Source organism: Meleagris gallopavo, chromosome 5 (genome assembly GCF_000146605.3).
Source record: "Meleagris gallopavo isolate NT-WF06-2002-E0010 breed Aviagen turkey brand Nicholas breeding stock chromosome 5, Turkey_5.1, whole genome shotgun sequence".
Lineage (NCBI taxonomy): Eukaryota > Metazoa > Chordata > Aves > Galliformes > Phasianidae > Meleagris > Meleagris gallopavo.
Genome location: NC_015015.2, coordinates 52,844,075 through 52,861,593, shown reverse-complemented (window position 1 = coordinate 52,861,593; position 17,519 = coordinate 52,844,075). Strand labels below are relative to the sequence as shown.

The 17,519-nt window shown below is 42.1% G+C and overlaps 1 protein-coding gene across 1 annotated transcript in view; it reads right to left on the bottom strand.

The window, feature by feature from the left end:
* The window catches only part of KCNH5 (potassium voltage-gated channel subfamily H member 5), a 141,760-nt gene that overhangs the window by 14,280 nt on the left and 109,961 nt on the right, over positions 1 to 17,519 (bottom strand). Inside the window, exon 10 of the mRNA XM_010712032.2 lies at positions 10,675 to 10,871. Within this exon, the coding sequence (XP_010710334.1) occupies positions 10,675 to 10,871 (197 nt within the window). The remainder of the gene's footprint in view (positions 1 to 10,674; positions 10,872 to 17,519) is intronic.

The window sequence follows — 17,519 nt, the reverse complement described above, 5'->3', positions numbered from 1 at the left end:
CTTGATATTTTTCTGGTGTCTGAAAAATGCAGCTAACCCCAAACTTCAAGCTAGACACTGGTTCTTTGGTCACCTTCTCCCAGGAAGACCTTATCCAGGCACTAGCAGGAGGCTGCCTGTTCTCAGTGCAGTCTGACACCTACCTTACATGTGGGAGGATGCCTAAAGATGTGTGTATACATGCCAGATATTTCAGCCATAGGGCAGGGCTGATCCACAGGGCAGGCATACCTGCCCAGAAGCAGGCTAACAGTGTGAAAGAATGGCTGATGGGGAATTTGCAAGGTCAGTCACTGTCCCAGCAGAGTCCTTATCTGTCTATTAGCAGCTGTCTAACATACTGGAATGATTTTCAGCAATACTGGTCTGAGAAGAAGCATTTTGTGGGGACTCATTTCTGACGGACCACATGGCAAACAGTGCCTTGGTTCCAGCTTTCTGACAAATGCTTGAAGTAATGGCTGATAGTTCGTGTTGATTAGTCAGGCACCTGTTTAGTATAATAATGCATGGCTGGATTATGGTTATAAATTATTATTCATATACTTTTGTAGAGCATCCTGTAGTTACTGGATAAGTCTTTTTATAAATGGAAACAGGAACAGTTAGTAACACAGGGAAAAGCATGCATGGTTCAGTTCTCCATTTTCCTTTCTCTGCAGCCCTTTTGGGCAGGAGGGATAATACAGCCCGGGAGAAGGATGGAGCATAAAGGAGGTCTGAACTACCAACAAGTGCTTCATTTTAAAATGGATGCACTTTAAACACAAGGGAGATAAAATTCATTACAATGGCAGGCAGTCAAGGAAGGCAGATTGGTGAAAATCATGCGCTAGACCTAGAAATGAAGTGCTGAGAAGCCAGAATGCTCTCGTAAGGTCAGGGACATGGAGAAGGAATCCTAGATGCATCAAGGGGCATCTTGGGGTACAAATGGAAAAGTAGGGGTTATCTTAGCAGAAATGCTCTATTTCAGCTGATCAGTAGAAACAGCTCACTTAGAAAAGGCTGGTCTTGCTACTTGCTTTGGTCCTCACTGCCATGTTTCGAAGTGTTTGGGGCTCTCAGAAAAAGCCAAAGCCTATGTCTGTAGGAAAAGAAGTGCTCTCTTTTTAAACAAACAAACAAACAAAGGCAGAAAATAGCAGTTAGTTCCACCAGAGCCATGAACTCGGAGTGCAGAGGTAAGCCATCAGCCCTGAGTGCGCAATGAGCAATATAAATATTTACATAGGAAGTACTGTACAAAATCTTTCTGGCAGCTGAAATATCTTCCGCAGAAAACTAATAAAAAAGGTAATCTAACCTTCAACTAAATGTCCAGAGGGAGGTCTCAGAGTTCAAAAGATCACTGACTGCTTAATTAATGGAGTTAACAGAATCAGAGACTGAGTATGCTATGCTCTTTTCCTAACAGTATCTTACATCTGAAGAACACATTCTGTTTTTGTAGTCTTTAGGAAGGGAAACAAATTAAGACCAGGGGCTGTGGAAACTGAGAAGTAAAAATATGAGGATAAGACATGGATTAGTAATAAGTATTCTTTCCTAAATGCAAGTTCTTTGCCTTCAAGCATGTTGCTCAGAAGTGCAGTAATGGGATCAGCTTATTTCAGGTGTTTCCCAGAATCCCCATGTCCCCATTCCTACCTCTGGCATGTATGTAAATCAGCTCCTCAAAAATTGCTCTTCCAGAGCTTCTTTTCACAGGACCTAAACCAAGACAGCTTGCTAATCACAGCAACTGGCTGACAATTAAAAAAGGCAAAGTCAAACAACTGTCATTAAGTTGGAAGTGACAGGCTGGGTTTTATTTTTAACTAAAACAAGTGGGATTAATGCTAACTTCTCCACCAAGTTTCTCTTGCCCTCTGTCTACAGTTTAACTCTTACCTAAATGCATGGTTTCTCTGCAGTAAGAAGTAGCCCAAACATTGCAATCAAAGTAAGGTAAATCTGGGAACTGCAATATTCTGAATGGTTATCACAGGCTGAACCATGTGTTTGAGTACTATTACACTTGTGAAACGTGCTGCAAACAACAGGGGAATGGATTTGCACAGAAAATAAGGCCTTATGCAGGGAGTTTTATTTAGCAGTTTACAGACTTAGAGAAAGGAACTATTGAGGAGCCTTTCCGTGCATGCCAAGGCAAAAACAAAACTGTTTGGAGAATTATACAATATCCTAAGTTGGAAGGGAACCCATAAGGATCATGAAGTCCAACTGCTGGGTCCACAGAGCACCACTCAAAAAATCAGACCAAATGGAGGCAAAAATAAGATCAGTGCTCTTCTCAGAGCAAAAAAGGTTTGATATTTTTATTGATTATTTCTGGACTGGACAAAACTGGCCCTGTGAAGTAAATGGGCATCCATTCATATGACCCCAACAAACGGGTCCTCTTTCCCTATCCGTGGTTTTGGGTGCATCGCAGCTGGGATTCCCAGACTTGGGAAGGAAGGTTTGTAGGAGTGAGAAGGTAGGTACAGAAACTCATTTTTATATTTGAAAGTCACACCTGGCACTTGGCTCAAGGAAGCAATGATGGAAGCCATCAAAGAACTTGGTCCCTAACATTTCTAACATTTCCTCCTTTCCTCTGCAGTTATGTTGGAGAAGTGGTAGACCCCTGTAGTAATTAGGCTCAGCATCTCATGCAAGAAGCAATCCATTCCTCTGGGTGAGTTGGTTTGGAAAGATGTGAGGTAACAGAACAGACCCCCACCTTCTGTGCAAATCCAACCTACATGAGGGTGCCTGCAGCAGTGGCAGCTCCTGGGACACACTGAGGACATCACGGAATAGATTTGCTACTTTCAGCAGCAACAGAAATGCATTTTTAACACAGTAAGCTGTGGCTGAGCTGATGGCATATTAGGCACTAGAGGGGCAATACAAAGCCTTGGGAAAACCAGTTTCAGCAGTATGCCTGCCCAAGAGAGCATGCTGCAGAGCTAAGCCTGGCAAAGTAACAGCCTGCAAGCAAAGCTCAGGCATGCAATGATGGTGATCTGCTCAGGTCTGCTGTAAGCTGAGCTGCTGTGCCTGCGTACATAACATCAAAGCTCAGGGGGCTGATAAGAAAAAACTTTCTTAACTGGAAATGGAAAATAACATAGCAGTGTTGCCTCTCAGAAACACAGAATCATCCAGTTTGGAAAAGACCTCTAAGATCATCCAGTCCAACCGCACACTTACCACCAATATTTCCCTGCTAAACCACGTCCCTTAGTACAGTACCTAAATGTTCCTGTTGCACCATGCACACCGCCTTCCTTTCAGCTGGAGGAAATTAGAAGCATTCATTTCAATTAATGAGGGAATGGGAACGCAAAACATTTATTTTTTTAGTATTTACAAGACTAAAAATAGCAAACCTTTGATTTACTTTATCATCATTCAAATCCAGTGTAAGCAACACTGCCCTGAATCGATATTAACAGACAGCCTGCAGAAAGCTCTCTGAGTGAACTACAGCACTATGGCAGCTTTCTAAACAAGAAAACGGTATTAATTCATGGACATTAGCAAATCACCCCCAGCCTGGATATCCCCTCTAACAAATGCAGTTTACACCTCTGTTTTCCAGTGGATGTTGCCAATCCCTGACATGTCCTGATCAGTGATGTATTCACACACAAGTAAATCACTCAGTTTGCATTTCCCCGGCTGAGTGAAGAAGAGATGGGGTAAATCAGCACTGCCTTGTGTAACAGCTGCTGAGTCTCTCCGTGCACAAAGCAGCACATCAGCACATACAATTCTCTTCTGCAGCCATACTATACCATTCAAAGCTCCTTGAAAGCAAGGCTGAACTGCCACGCATTTCTCAACAAAGACCAGCAGTGAAATAATGGTCTGACAAATGAGATGAAAGCCATTTTGATTTAGAGAGAGAAAGAAGCTCCATGTCCATGCAAAAAACAAACAAACAAATAAACAAACAAACTGCACACCTCTGTAATGCCAAAGGATTATCATGACTGTGCTCAATCCCACTTCAAACAGTCGGTGGGGCTTTGTCTCACAGAAACACAACTGGGACCTCAGAAGGAGGTATTTAATTTAGAAATTATATTCAGAATAGAACAAGGGCACACTGGTACCTTGTGAGATTAATGTGGCTCTGAAACAAATACAAATGCAGAGATCCTCACTCTTCTCTTCTGTGTCTGCAGTGAGGACTCGGCACTGCAATTGCCCCCACAGCCCCAGTTCCCCACGGTCTGCATGGCCTGGCCTGTGCCCAGAAGAAGGGAGATGATGAAGTGGCAAACAGGAGAGGGAGGAGAGCAAGGCACAAGGGAAAGTCAAGTTCACAGCTACCAACAAAAGCAAGAAAGCAAACCCATTGATAGCTTTTATACAGCAGCCTCTCTGCTCGGGGACAGCTGTCCCATGCTGTCTGGCAGAGGCATAGAGGAGAGAAGTTAATGCTGCTGCAGCTTTCTCTCTGAATTATGCTGCTCTTCTACCTAACAAAGTCATGCATGGCCCTCCAAGGACTCACTGACTTCCCTGCTGTGACTGACTCAGATCCCTGTGCCCATGAAGTGGAGCACAAGGAATTATGCTCAGAGGGGCAGAAGATGAGAGCAAAGAGCTGCAGTAAGTTCAGAATGGACATCCATCCTCCAGAAAGTGGGCTTCAGTAGGAAGGCACCATGGGCTGTGCTGCTGGGCCACACGCACATACACAAGTCTAGACACCTATCTGGGTCCCACACACAGGTCTAGACATCTCCAGAAGTGGTGCCAGATCTAAATCAGTGAAACAGCCCTTTAGGAAATACCATAATGGAATAGTGGCATATCTGGAGATAACTGAATACAATGAGGTCAAACAATAAAGAAAGAAAATTGGCTTAAGTGAAAGCTTCTTAGAGCATAATGGAGCCTGCAAGGTCTGCTAAGATGTGAACAAAATGAAACTGTATTGATTTTGGAGGATATAACTTATTTGCTCTGTAATCATGCTAAACTGTAGCTGCAGCTAAACTGCAGTGGTAGGACTTCACTTCCTAGGACAACACACTCACATAAAAAGAAGAAAAAAAAGAGATAATTAAAGACCAGAGAGGGACAAGAAAGGGCAGGAGCATCCTGAAACAAGTTGTAACAATTTTTTGTTTTTGCATGGAGACGGATGAAGGAATTTTGGTGGAATTAAAGGCGAAGCTAGTCTGTGAGATGTACTGAGAGGGGAAGGTGGGGATAAAAGTCACCCTGTATGCTCAAACTGAGCTGACCTTATTGCTGTAAAGAAGGGGAAAAACAAGGAAAAAGGTGTGTTGTTTTTGGTACAGGTGAAGAGGAAAACAGATAACTGAGACTGTTGCTTTACACAGCTGACAAAGGTGTAGTTTGCCATGGTCACAGGCTACAGCAGTGAAGTAAGAAGAACCGTGAATACCCAAGCATACTGTCACAGGCAGCACAGCTAGAGGCTGATGTCCCTGTGTTTCACTTGGGTAAATGGAGATGGCTGTCACCATGTGCCTCCTCACCTCCCCTAGGTGCTGTGAGCAGCCTGATGTATTAGCGTGCAGAAAGTTTGAGTCCCAGGAAAGGCAAGACAGCTGAGTTGTAAACACATTCTGAGTCAAAAGTCATGCCAAAAAGCCTGCTGGACGTGTAAGCCGTAACAGAAATGTGTTGGATCACCTTTCCAGAGGCTTGATCCTGCACTCACTGGGACCCTTGACACTGGCTTGAGCCAGCAGAGGAATAAGCTGCACATGCAGACGAAAAGTACCAGGAGTGAGAGAGGGGATGCAGCCAAGTGGCAGACTGGGAGTAGGCACCTTCCTCATCACAGAACAAGAGCCCAGAGCCCCTCTGGAACTGATCTACCTTACTAGGCACTGCAACTCCCTAAGCAGCACATCTCCTTGCTTCTCTTTAGCAATAATGATGGAAAAGTTTGTTTCGCTCGGATAGGTTTGGTCACCATTGCTATCCCACATGGAGGAAGCTCCCAGTGAGAGACTGCAAAAAGGGGTGTAAATGGATGATGGACCTACCCTTGTGAAGGTGTAGAACAGGGGCTTCCCAGCACAATTTTCCACACAGATAGCTCTAAGCTTTCTGATGCCCGTTTCCCAAACCCCACGCTCTGATCCCTTTCTATATGAGCAAGTCATTCCCCGCAGCTGGTCAAGACCAAGCAGGAGCACCAGGTGGCCAAGTGCAAACAGCTCTGCCATAATTGTGAAAGGCTTTCAAAGCTCAAAACCTGTGAAAATCTGCAGGTTCACCAGAACATGTGCATCCTGAAGGGCAAGCAATGCACAGAGCAACACCTTCTGCCTCTGACATTTCCTCTGCATCAGGACGCTTGAAGAACCTGACAAGTGACAGAGGAAGGGGATCCTGAATGACCTTTGGTACAGCCTTCACTTTCAGGAGACAGAAGCACAGAATTCAAATTAAAATATAGCTTTAAAACAACAACAAAAAAAAGTGACACAGAAATGATGTATGATTCACTCAAGAAACAACACATGATTCATTAAAACCTCAAGCAAAAACAGAAAGCTGATTTTAAAAGAAATTATTCTGACCTAAAATAGCCAGAACATTTGTGTTAGGAGAGTCTGACGGCCTCACCTGCTTCACACTGTGCTGGCTGAATTAGATAACGTCAGTTGCTCACAGCGTTGTCCCTGGCTTTAAGGATGACACATGGAACAGAACAGAGCTTCTCTGGAGGGTATTTCACTGCCTTAAAGGCACTTCCTTTCTTCACATTTCCTTGGCTCATTCCTAGCACACCTTCCCGGAGAAAATGTGCCAGAGACCCTGCATGGCCAGACGTCCTCTCCTCAACTCCTCCAGATTAATTTAACACAATTCTTCTTGCTCACAGTACAAAACAGCAGTATGCAACCATATACCTTAAAAGCTAAGTAGGGAAATCTTTGCTTTACTGAAGCATGGAAGAATTTTAGCTTTGCTTTCAGAGGGTGCAAAATTTCAGTTTGATTTTTCCTGCACTTCCACAGATCGTAGTGATCTAGTAGTTAGCTGGAGATGGTGCATTTAGTTGGTAAATAAATGGAAGGAACATGGAGAAAAAGAAAAAGCTTTAAATATATCTCAGCTGAACACTTGTTTTCTGTGGAAACACAATTGGTAGCTTAGTGCAGGCCTTCCTTCCCAAATTTTGACTATCAATAAAATGTGTATATCTGAATGGATATGGCTCTCTTATAAGTCTGTCTTGGCTCCTTTCCCTTGGCCAAACTTCATGGCTCAAGTTTGCAGAGCCCTCACTCCAGCTGCATGAAATCTTGAAAGGCACTTAATGAATTAGACATTATTAATATTCTCTTCCAACATCAGAAGGCAATACTTAACTCTTTGAAGACTCATCCCAAATGCTGCTTTCTAACTTTCAGTCCTCAGAGGCAGCTATGTAATCTCATTGCGATTTTATAGAGAATCTTTCCAGATTAATTATTTCCCCTATTTGGAAAGAAAGAAGTTCAAAGTACTGCCTCTGCCTTGGAGTGTACATTAGCAATGTTAGATGTGCCATAAAGATTGCAGAGCACGAAACAAGATACGCTGCAATGCTCTGCAATTACAGATTAAAAGTCACTTCGTCACCATGAGCAGGAGAGAGGACTGCAGGTTGGAAAGCAAGCAGGCATGCTCACTTTATGGGCTCATAAATGCAGCGTGATGGCTGAGCTACCTAATGCACAGAAAAAGAAAACAAAAACCCAGAGTTGATAACAGCACACTGAGCAGATGCCTTAAGTAGGTCATTCAACATGCCAAGCCTCTAAATGCTATTTGGGAGTGAGAAAACATTATTTCCCCACTTCAGTGTGACTTTCTCTTCCCTGTCATGTGGAACTAACCTTTTGTGCTCAGCACTATTATTAATTTATTAGCCTTTTGAACGTTTAAATTGTTTCACAGTCTACAGACTACATCTAAGTGCTTGCTGAGGGACAATGCAGAATAAACGCGCGTGTGTAGGCACCCACACACATGCATACGTATTTGGAAAAGCAGACCTGATGAAAGAGCAATTTTCTCTATCTATATATTTTTGACAGTGAGAACAAACAGCCATTTTGTTGAGCACAGAACTGCAATGAGTGTATTTTTGTTATGATTAAATGTCAAACGTTACAAGTGATGACTACGTAGAAAAAGTGCTAAGTATATTTCTATTGAAATCAATTAAAGGATGCAATGATTTTCTTTCCATTTAGATTACATGACTCCAGCACAAATTGCTGCAGTACAGTGCAGCTCTGGCTGCCTGCTTTCACTTACTGAACAACTGCTTTCTGTCCGCCTGATAAAACTGTTCTGGATGGCGTGGCTTCTCTCAAAGGCTGAACTCATAGTCAGACACTTCATGTCCAACAAGGAATTGGGTACACTTTCAGCAGATATGTTGTTTGAAACAATCCCCTGAATAATTTTACAAAACAGGGCCTGGACTGTATCCCCATTTCTGAAAGCAGTATGATCTGTTTTGTACCTAGGAACAATACTCATAATTTTTGCAAAAGCAAGCTTTGGCTCAGCACAACTTAAATACCAGGAGAAAGACTTTTCCAGAAATAGCTCTTGAGTAGGAGACATTTTAGGTGGAGTTCATCTGATGTACCCTTGGTATTTAAAAGTAAGCAACTGAGAACTGTCGCAAAAAATCAACAGAAAGGGGATGATTTTCTCCTCCCAGATCAGGCATTGAAGAGGGACAGGTGACTGCGCTCTAAAGGAAGCACTCCTCCTCATGGGCTATAACAGTGACTGGTGAGTAGCTCAGATGTCACTGGCTAACTTTTCAGTGAATTTAATTCATGTACTCCACTGACTTGATCTTCCTTTGACTCCAGTGCCAACACATGCAATACCCAACTGACAATGCCTTTCCGTCTGCACAATCCAACCTTTCTTTAGAAGAGCTCTTCATTCACTTCTTGCTTTGAGTCACTGGCACCACGTCACACTGCATGTACCTAATGCTCCCTGAGTGCTTTTCCACTAGTGTGACACCGTGTGCCAGGGCCCTGTAAAGAACCAAACTGTCCAAAAAAGGAATATGACAGAAGAAAATAAATAGAAAAACAGCCAAGTGATTATTCCCCTTACGCATCCCAGGACTGCAGAATTGAACTCCAGCATGTTGGCCTGACAAGAAAAGATCTGTCTGTGTTTTTCCTGTGCACAACCTCGTCATGGCTGATGGGGAGTCCCAGCAAGTTAGCTGAAGTGACAGGTTTACCATTTTGAGAAGGAAAGAATAAATTCTGACACAATGTACTTGGTATTCTCTTGTCCCATGAAATCACCATCAGGAAGGTCTGAAAGAAATTGTCATCTGGGACTGGAGCTGGTGGCACGTGTCAAATAGGCAAGGGAGGATGCTGAAGTCATGACCAGGAGAACATCTTATCAATAAAAAAGCAAAAAGCTAGAAGCCCCAAAGCAGCTCTCAAGCCAAAAGCCCTTCTTCAGGACCAAAGTGGAGTTAACAAGCTTCAAGTCAGAGGTAAACTGAGAAACTGGAACCAAACTTAATTATAATTCAGCTCTTCCAGGCTCCTGCACAGACAGAGGGGGGCTATAATCCCATTGCATCTACTTTTTGCTATGGGTATTTTGTGCCATAGTTGGTATATTAATGAGCACAGGAACACAGTAAAAATTAAATCTTCTTTGAAATAAGTATTTGTAAAATACTCTAGTGGCCATGGAGAAACTATATCTACCTAAAATTCTAGTTCTGTTTAATTCCTGTTGCTGCAGAGGCTGATACTACCTTGTAAAATATGGAGATAGCCTTGATACCGTATCAGGTGAGAAGTCCTAGCTGCAGAAAAATGTGTTTCAGCAGCTAGAGGTTCTCAGTTAATGCTCAATAATCTATAAATCATTGTTAGGAGATTTCTCTATGCAAATGAAATTTATATAACCCTCATCAATCTTAAAAAAAAAAAATCATAAAGATTAAAATTTGCAGCCCAATATGAATTAAAGAATCCCTTAACCTGTTTTCAAGATATGTCCCTATGGCTAATTAATTTTTAGATGGAGTGCTCTTTGAAAGAACTAATGGATAGTGAGCATTGCTGATTGATTAAAAAATGAGCAGGAGGATTTAAAAAGTGAGCTGTGAATGTAAAATTGCTACCAAGCTTTATTAACCTTGCCATATTAAAATTCTCAACTGTGCAAGGGAGTGAAGCAAGTATTAAAATAATACTTTTGCTGAGTACATTTTATTTATTTAACATCAATAAATCTCTCCTAGTTGGTGCCATGCAAATCCATCAGACTATTCTCTTCTGATCTAGCAGGTGAGAGACTGAGCCTCACCTCTGAGGAATCTTAAAATATGGACTCTCTCACACTATTACATATAACTTTATACATTATGCAACAGAAAGAAAAAAAAATAGCAAAGCAAAGAAAAAGAAAGTGTAATTCATATGTCACACTGCCAGGATTGCTTCTCGGAGCTGCAAATCTATGGCTAACTTTTATTGAGCCATCATTAACAAAGAGCTACAACATTTATTGAAAGGCCAGTTAATCTGCAATGACCCAAAAACATCAAGAGTAAACTGGGGATTATTCAACACTGCAAACAGTGTGCAATTTCCTGCTGAAAGAAAGGGAAAACAAGATCAGTTGCCTTACCCTTTTCCTCAAATTACAGGTGAGTGTGAGGTTCCTTGAGAAGGAGTTTGCAAAAGCAGTATAAAAGTCCAACACTTTAAGCAAGGCTTCTCGTTTAATAATATGTAAATCGCAGTATGTCAGAGCCCGTACGTTGGCACATGCGTGGGCCAGACTGGTTTCCTTCCAGAAGATATCACCAAACACATCACCTTTACCTGAAAAACAGCAGGACAGAATTTGTTAAAAGTTAACGCTTACGTGGTGCTCCCCAGCAAATGATTTCTTTCCAAACTTTCTTATGCTTCTGAATAAGCTAACATTGGCTCTCAACTGTGAAAACTAATAAGGGTAAAAGATTTAAAAATATCTGAGGTATTTGAGTATCTTTAGCAATAGCCCCAGGTTTTTAAGATATTTATAGATAGCTCTGCAAAGTGTCACAGAGCCAGACATAAAGCCAGACTGTGTGGCTGAAGATGCAGGTAATAGATTTTCCAAAAGCCCCTGAACATAATAAGTAGTTATCTAATGGTGAAGTGACTGAATTTGAGGATCATTCCTAAGTGACAGAGGAACCCTGCTTTCACTGATGGCCTATGTCATTCAGGATACTTTATCACCATGGCTCTACAATGCTGTTTAAGAGCCTGCTTCTTAAATGCTCATTAAACATTTTTACTTCAGTGAGAAAGGTAATATTCCTTCTAAAAACCCACTAAAACCATCCCTGAGACTTCTAACCTCTAAATTCCTGGCTCTAAATCTTAAGCAGATCCAACAGCCAGCTTCCAAAATATCCACTTACAAGGAGGGTTCTGCTTAAGTCTGTATTTAAATATTTGCTGACTAAGAAATGGTCTGACCCCTTAGACACGCGCATATTTAAATAACCACAGCCAGATGTGAACCACCGCACGCATCAGTACAGGTTAGGGGCTGACCTGCTGGAAAGGAGCCCTGCAGAGAAGGAGCTCGGTGTCCTGGTTGGCCATGAGCCAGCAGTGTGCCCTCATGCCAGGAAGGCCAAGGGTGCTTCTGGGGTGAATGAAAAAGAGGTGGTCCTCCGCCTCTTTGCTCTGCCCTGGTGGGGCCACAGTGGGTGTACTGCGTCCAGTTCTGGGCCCCCCCAGTTCAAGAAAGACAGGGAACTGCTGGAGGGAGTCCCATGGAGGACTACAAAGGGAAGTGAAGTAGGCAAAAGCTGCCCATCACCGCCATGGGCAGGGTGAGGGCCTCAACGTGTGGTTGGTGGCTGACAGCTCAGATTCTGAAGCAGAAACTGTGGTACTAAGGGCACTTATGAAGGAAGGATGCTTCGGTCACCAGTGGTATCTCAGCTCTTTATTTTTGTAGTTATTAAGAGGAAACTAGAAATCAGTCAGTGGTAGTATCTCTATCGATTTCAGGTACCTCAAACAGCCCCTTGGTGAGGGTTTGTGATTTTATAGTTTGAGGAAAGAAAAGGTAATACATTTTAATGCTTCTTACTCTAAGGACTTGCAACATTTCACTCAGCTCTATTCCAGGAACACAGAACAATAATTTATCCAACCTTACTGCTCTTTGGGGTCAGAGACTATTCCTCTATTTCTATTTCTGCTTCAGGTATCGTATCCAGTAACTGGACTAACATTTCTCATGCAGCCTGTGCAGCAGAATCATCTCTCAGAAAGGTTGCTTTAAAATAATTCTACATTTTGAGATGCTGTTAAGATGAACTGCAATACATAATATTGCTGATACAGTTGATAAAACAAGTTGCCTTAAAATGCTCTCCTTATCACAGAGCATTTCCTACAAATATATAATTTATCTATCGTTCTGTTTTCAAATTACCCTTTGCAGTTAATTGCCCTTCTCTCTACTCACAATTTAAAACCTGCTTCACAGACATACTCAGTACAGTTACATAATTTATAGAAAATAGACCATTTTGGAAGTGCACAAAATTGCTTAATGGATTTGCTCTCTGAGGTGGACACAGGACAGAACTGAGCCTTGGTTGCAGCAACTGCAGACTGCAGTTAAACAGAATTCAGTAATGGGGACTGGTACGATTTTCCTGCTGAAATGTGAGCAAAATACTTCTTTTTCTTTTCCTATATTTAAGGTAATATATAAATAATTCAAGCTGAAAGCAGTGGATGCTGACTCAGAAACTGTGCGACAGAACATTCCCAAATCACAGACAGATAAAATCACCATTCATAAAACCGAGATCTCCTCATCTTCTGCAGTTCAGTGAGGCAGGAACGACACTGCGTTCCTCTGAATGAGGCTGAGAAGATAAACTGAATCTCTGCACTCCTTCATGGGTCAGCAGTCAGTGCACTTAAATGGGGAAGTGAAGAGACAACTTGAAAGGTAAAGATGGTATTTGTCTGCTGCCAGCGCTCACTGTTTTGCAGGAGGTGACTATAAGAGGCCCAAATGCTACCCTTAAGAAAGTGTACTTCAGAAAGTACAGAATCTTGGAAGCAATTATGACTTTTTGAATTTTATTTTTTCCCCACACCCTTCCAAGTCTCATTTGCTCTTTGTGAACATGTAAAGAGCAGTGCTGCATGAAAACACCCAAGCAGATTCTCCAAAACAATGCACGCTTCCTCATAAATACAGAGATTAATGCACTGTCCTTCATCCCTGTTAACTGTAGCTCACTGAGTGGAGAGCAGTAATTATTCATTCAAGTTTTATTTTACACAGTGTAACTAAGGGGATTTTTCTTCTTTCTTAGAATTATAATTAAAAATGTACCTGGTAGGTTTTAAACCACAGCTACTCACCTCCACTGCTGCAGGTTGCTACAAGCACTGCATGTCTTGTTCATCACTGGTTAAAATGCATAGCTAATGGTGGTGACTGTGTTGAAAAATAATTTATTGTAGCTGAGAATTTTCTCTATCAAATAGCTCTTGATTCACTATGCTCTTTCAATATCTTCTAGTTTCCATGGAAATAAATAGAAGGCATTACTTGTGGAGCAACCTATGTATATGTCCATACATTAAATATACACACGAATCCCTACATATATAGAGAGAATTAAACAATATGTAACTATATAATAATTATATTTCTATATATTATCATTTTATATTATGGATAACTCTGCCACACAGAAGCAGGGGACTGATGTTCACCACCACCTTGCTCCACGGACTGAGTTTCCAGCTTGTGAGACTGTAGCTCATGGTTGGACATCTCAGGTAAGGTTATATGAAACTCCCCAGGAGCTGGAGAAGGGAATGAAAAAGTCCTTGAAATCACAGAGAGGAAAGACTCTCGTTAAACATCCTCTCAGAACTCCTATGCACCTATGAGATGGCAAAATTTATTTTCTTCAGACAGAAATCAAGCTAAAAAATATATCAGTAGAAACGATAACTTGATAGAGCTTTTGGGAGAAAGCCTGGATGGGCAGTGAGAATAAATTCCTGATGGAAAACTGCACTGAGAGGAAAAACAAATAAAAGGGGCAAAGGTTTCTCCTTAAGGCGATAGCTCTTGTGGACAGGAGCAAATTTGGAAAATATATGCGTGCACTCCTAGCTAATAGGCCAGCCATACTACTCCCTCTTTTAAAACATCTCCCAAGACCCATCAGTCACACTAGCAAAAGCCAGACATGATGAATAATGTAGGCTTTCCATCAGGATACGCTTAAATCGTCTGTTACTTATCAACAGCAGAGGCAATACAGACCAATTTTGTTGCAGAATCAGTAAAACTGCATTATACATAGAAAACATTCAACTAATTTGCTCAGGTACCAATAGGCATGAAATGATGGCAGATGCACAGAAATGGAGGTCAGGAAACAAATATCAAGTCCCTGCAGCCATAATTGCAATGCTGGTGGAACGTATATTCATACACATACACCTGTCTGTGACCATACATCTGCAGTGAGACCTCTGACTGTCAGACAGACAGACGTATTTCAAGCTGATGAAGACAGCTGATGAGGAAGGAAGGAATTTGCAGTTACTTGCAGCAGCCCACAGCTCTGCAATCTTTGGGTGAGAGGTAAGCAGCTCCTTGCCACGAGACATTGGTTGATGCAGCTATGAGGAAATGGGATAAGGACTGGTGCAAGCTCACCAGCTGTCTCCTGCCAGCTGGGATGTCATTGCTTCCTGTGAGTACAGTCCATAATGTGCAGGGGTGACTACCAGACTGTGAGACAGGGCTCTTTGCCTTTGAGGAGGTTCTGGCCAAAATTTCAGCCTTTCCTAGGGTACCCTGAGGAGCCAGGACTTTATTGAAAACCAGTTCACACCAGTCAGACATCCAGCTTGATGGGACCCCATATATCAACATGTGAAAGGGCAGAATGAATGAAGAAAAGAGCACTTTGAGCACTTGAAAGATTGTCAAAATAGCCAGCAAAGAAACATTATTAAGAGACTGCGCCCAAGATTCAGGTCCATGCTGGCAAAAGCACTTTACATTATTAAACACAGTGCAAGCTTCCCCATCTGCACCTAAATACACAAAATTAATGTACCCTTCGACCAGCAGTCAGAAACTGCTAGAAAAGGGAAAGGTCAATATTACCCTGTTAGTGATGGGTTAATGGTCCCCATCTCTCATACTTTCAGCACAAATCTCCTCTTTGTTTTTTTTTAAGAAGCCCCAGCTCTTCATGATGGGAAATCTCAGTTTTGATTTGATACTTAAACAAATATCCATCCTTCCTGACTGAAGAAATAACTTGAAAGCACGACCATACCCACCATCTTCAATGCTCATAAGGCAAATCACATTGCCTCAGACTGTTAATCTGATTTAAAAGAAATATATCATATGATTGCAAAATGATTTTTTTTCTTGCTACCAAGACTTTTGAGCTCCTGGGTTTGGCAGTGAAGCATGCAGGTCTAATTCAAAAACATCTCAATTCAGTGGAAGGAATCTTTCTGACACTGGAGGCTGCAGATTGCATCTACAGCACACCAGCTGGCACTAAATTAAGATTGATGCTTCGTATTATAGTTAACTATGGTGCAGACAGAGACAGAAATATTTTAAACTTACGAAATGATGTGAAAAATTGAACACTCCCTTTAACTCTGTCAGTAAGAGCTAATAACACCTTTGAACAAGTAACAGTAGGAATAAATCTTACAAAGTACTATGCATGTTAACCCAGACCTGTAAGATAGGACTCATTTCAGGAAATATGTTGAAGAAGAGCTGCACAGTGCAAAGCTGCACATCACATTGCGTCTCAGATCAATCCTCCTTTGAGCACAGTACAAAATATTTTCAGATTCAGCACTTGAAAAACAGCCTACATCACCTTAATTATTGCAGTCCTGCTGGCTGAAAAGCTTTCGTTTCTGAATCGTTTGCGTACTAGTTAATTTAGAGCGTTAACTCACTGCAACAAAATGGAGTTATCCTACAGATGCAATAGGACATAGGTAATAATGTGCACCTGGTAGCAATCTACAGAGCTGCTGTTCTGTAGATTGCTACCAGGTGCACGTTACAAAGCTGGGGAAAGTCTCAAAACCAGCTTGATTTATTTTACTTCACTTAAAAAAAACAAAAATTACATAATGTTAAGCTGATTTTAGGTAAGGACAAATTTTCTACCTTCTTTCCAAATGAGAGGTGACTCAGGCTGCAACTATAGTAATTAAAATCACAGAATCAGGTACTAACGCTATGAGATGGAATTGGACTGACAGTTTTTCACACTATACAATCCATCACACGTGGTCAGTCTTGTCCTGCATGAAGCACACACCCAGCTGAGTAACACCATGGAAATTCAAAGTGTTGATGGATGGATCCCAAATTCTGAATTACTAATGTGTGCGGAATAGAGCGATGGAGCCTGAGTTGTCTAAGAAGAATAAATCCAGTAAACAACACTTTCACTGTATGCAGAATATGCTGAGAATTAACATGCAACACATGAAGGCAAAGAACAACTCAACTGAATGCATATGGGATCGGGATCCTAAGTGTGGCTGAAATACAAGCTATTAAATTTATATTCATCCTGGCTCGGCTATCAAAATTGAATCTGTTCAGCAGCTGCCCCCAGCCAGGAATTCACTGCTCAATATATTCCTATCACTACACAGTTTGAGCAATAGTTTTAATCAGTTCCTACAATCAACACTCGAACATGGTGAGTCATTATTTTTTCGTTGGCAGAAGGACTCCTCTAAGCCTTGCTGATCAATCTGCCCGCTTTAAGTTACTGCACAGTTCACATCCTGTGCTAATAGTGGGAGCTGCAAAGCAGCTTGCAGGCACTGGGCTGGCATTGTCCCTCAGACAAAACTCCTCACCACGAGCAAATTCAGGTTAATTGTGGCAGGGTGAGCTGCTCAGTGCCCTCTGCCAGCAGATGCCTCGTTCCATTAGAGGACTTCACAGCCCTGGTCTTCCCTGAGATATTTCCGCTGGGAACATCCCCCCACGCACAGAGCAGTGGCAGATTGGCTGTTTACTCCTGCTAGAGGTGGAGGACAATTACAGATGCGCCTTCTCAGGGTCACCTCTCTCACTAGGAAAGTTTGGTTAATTAGAGGCAAGACTGTTTCTACTTCTCCGTTATCCTGCCAAATGCATACGAGGTATGTTAAAATGACTGGACCTGGTTTTCCCCAGCAAAGCAGCTCCCCTTAACTCCAGCTCTGAGCACAGTGCTCATTCTGCCAGGGCAGCGGTCAGTGCTTGTGAAAGGCAGGCGGCTGTCCCCAGGAAATGAAGACTCCTAATGATGGAAACACCTAATGAGGAGACACCTAATTGGGCACCTGGGTATCTTCATTAGAGTCCTATAAACTGCAGATCTCTGGGCTCAATTGGGTTCATTTTCTTACTCTACCAATTTCTGT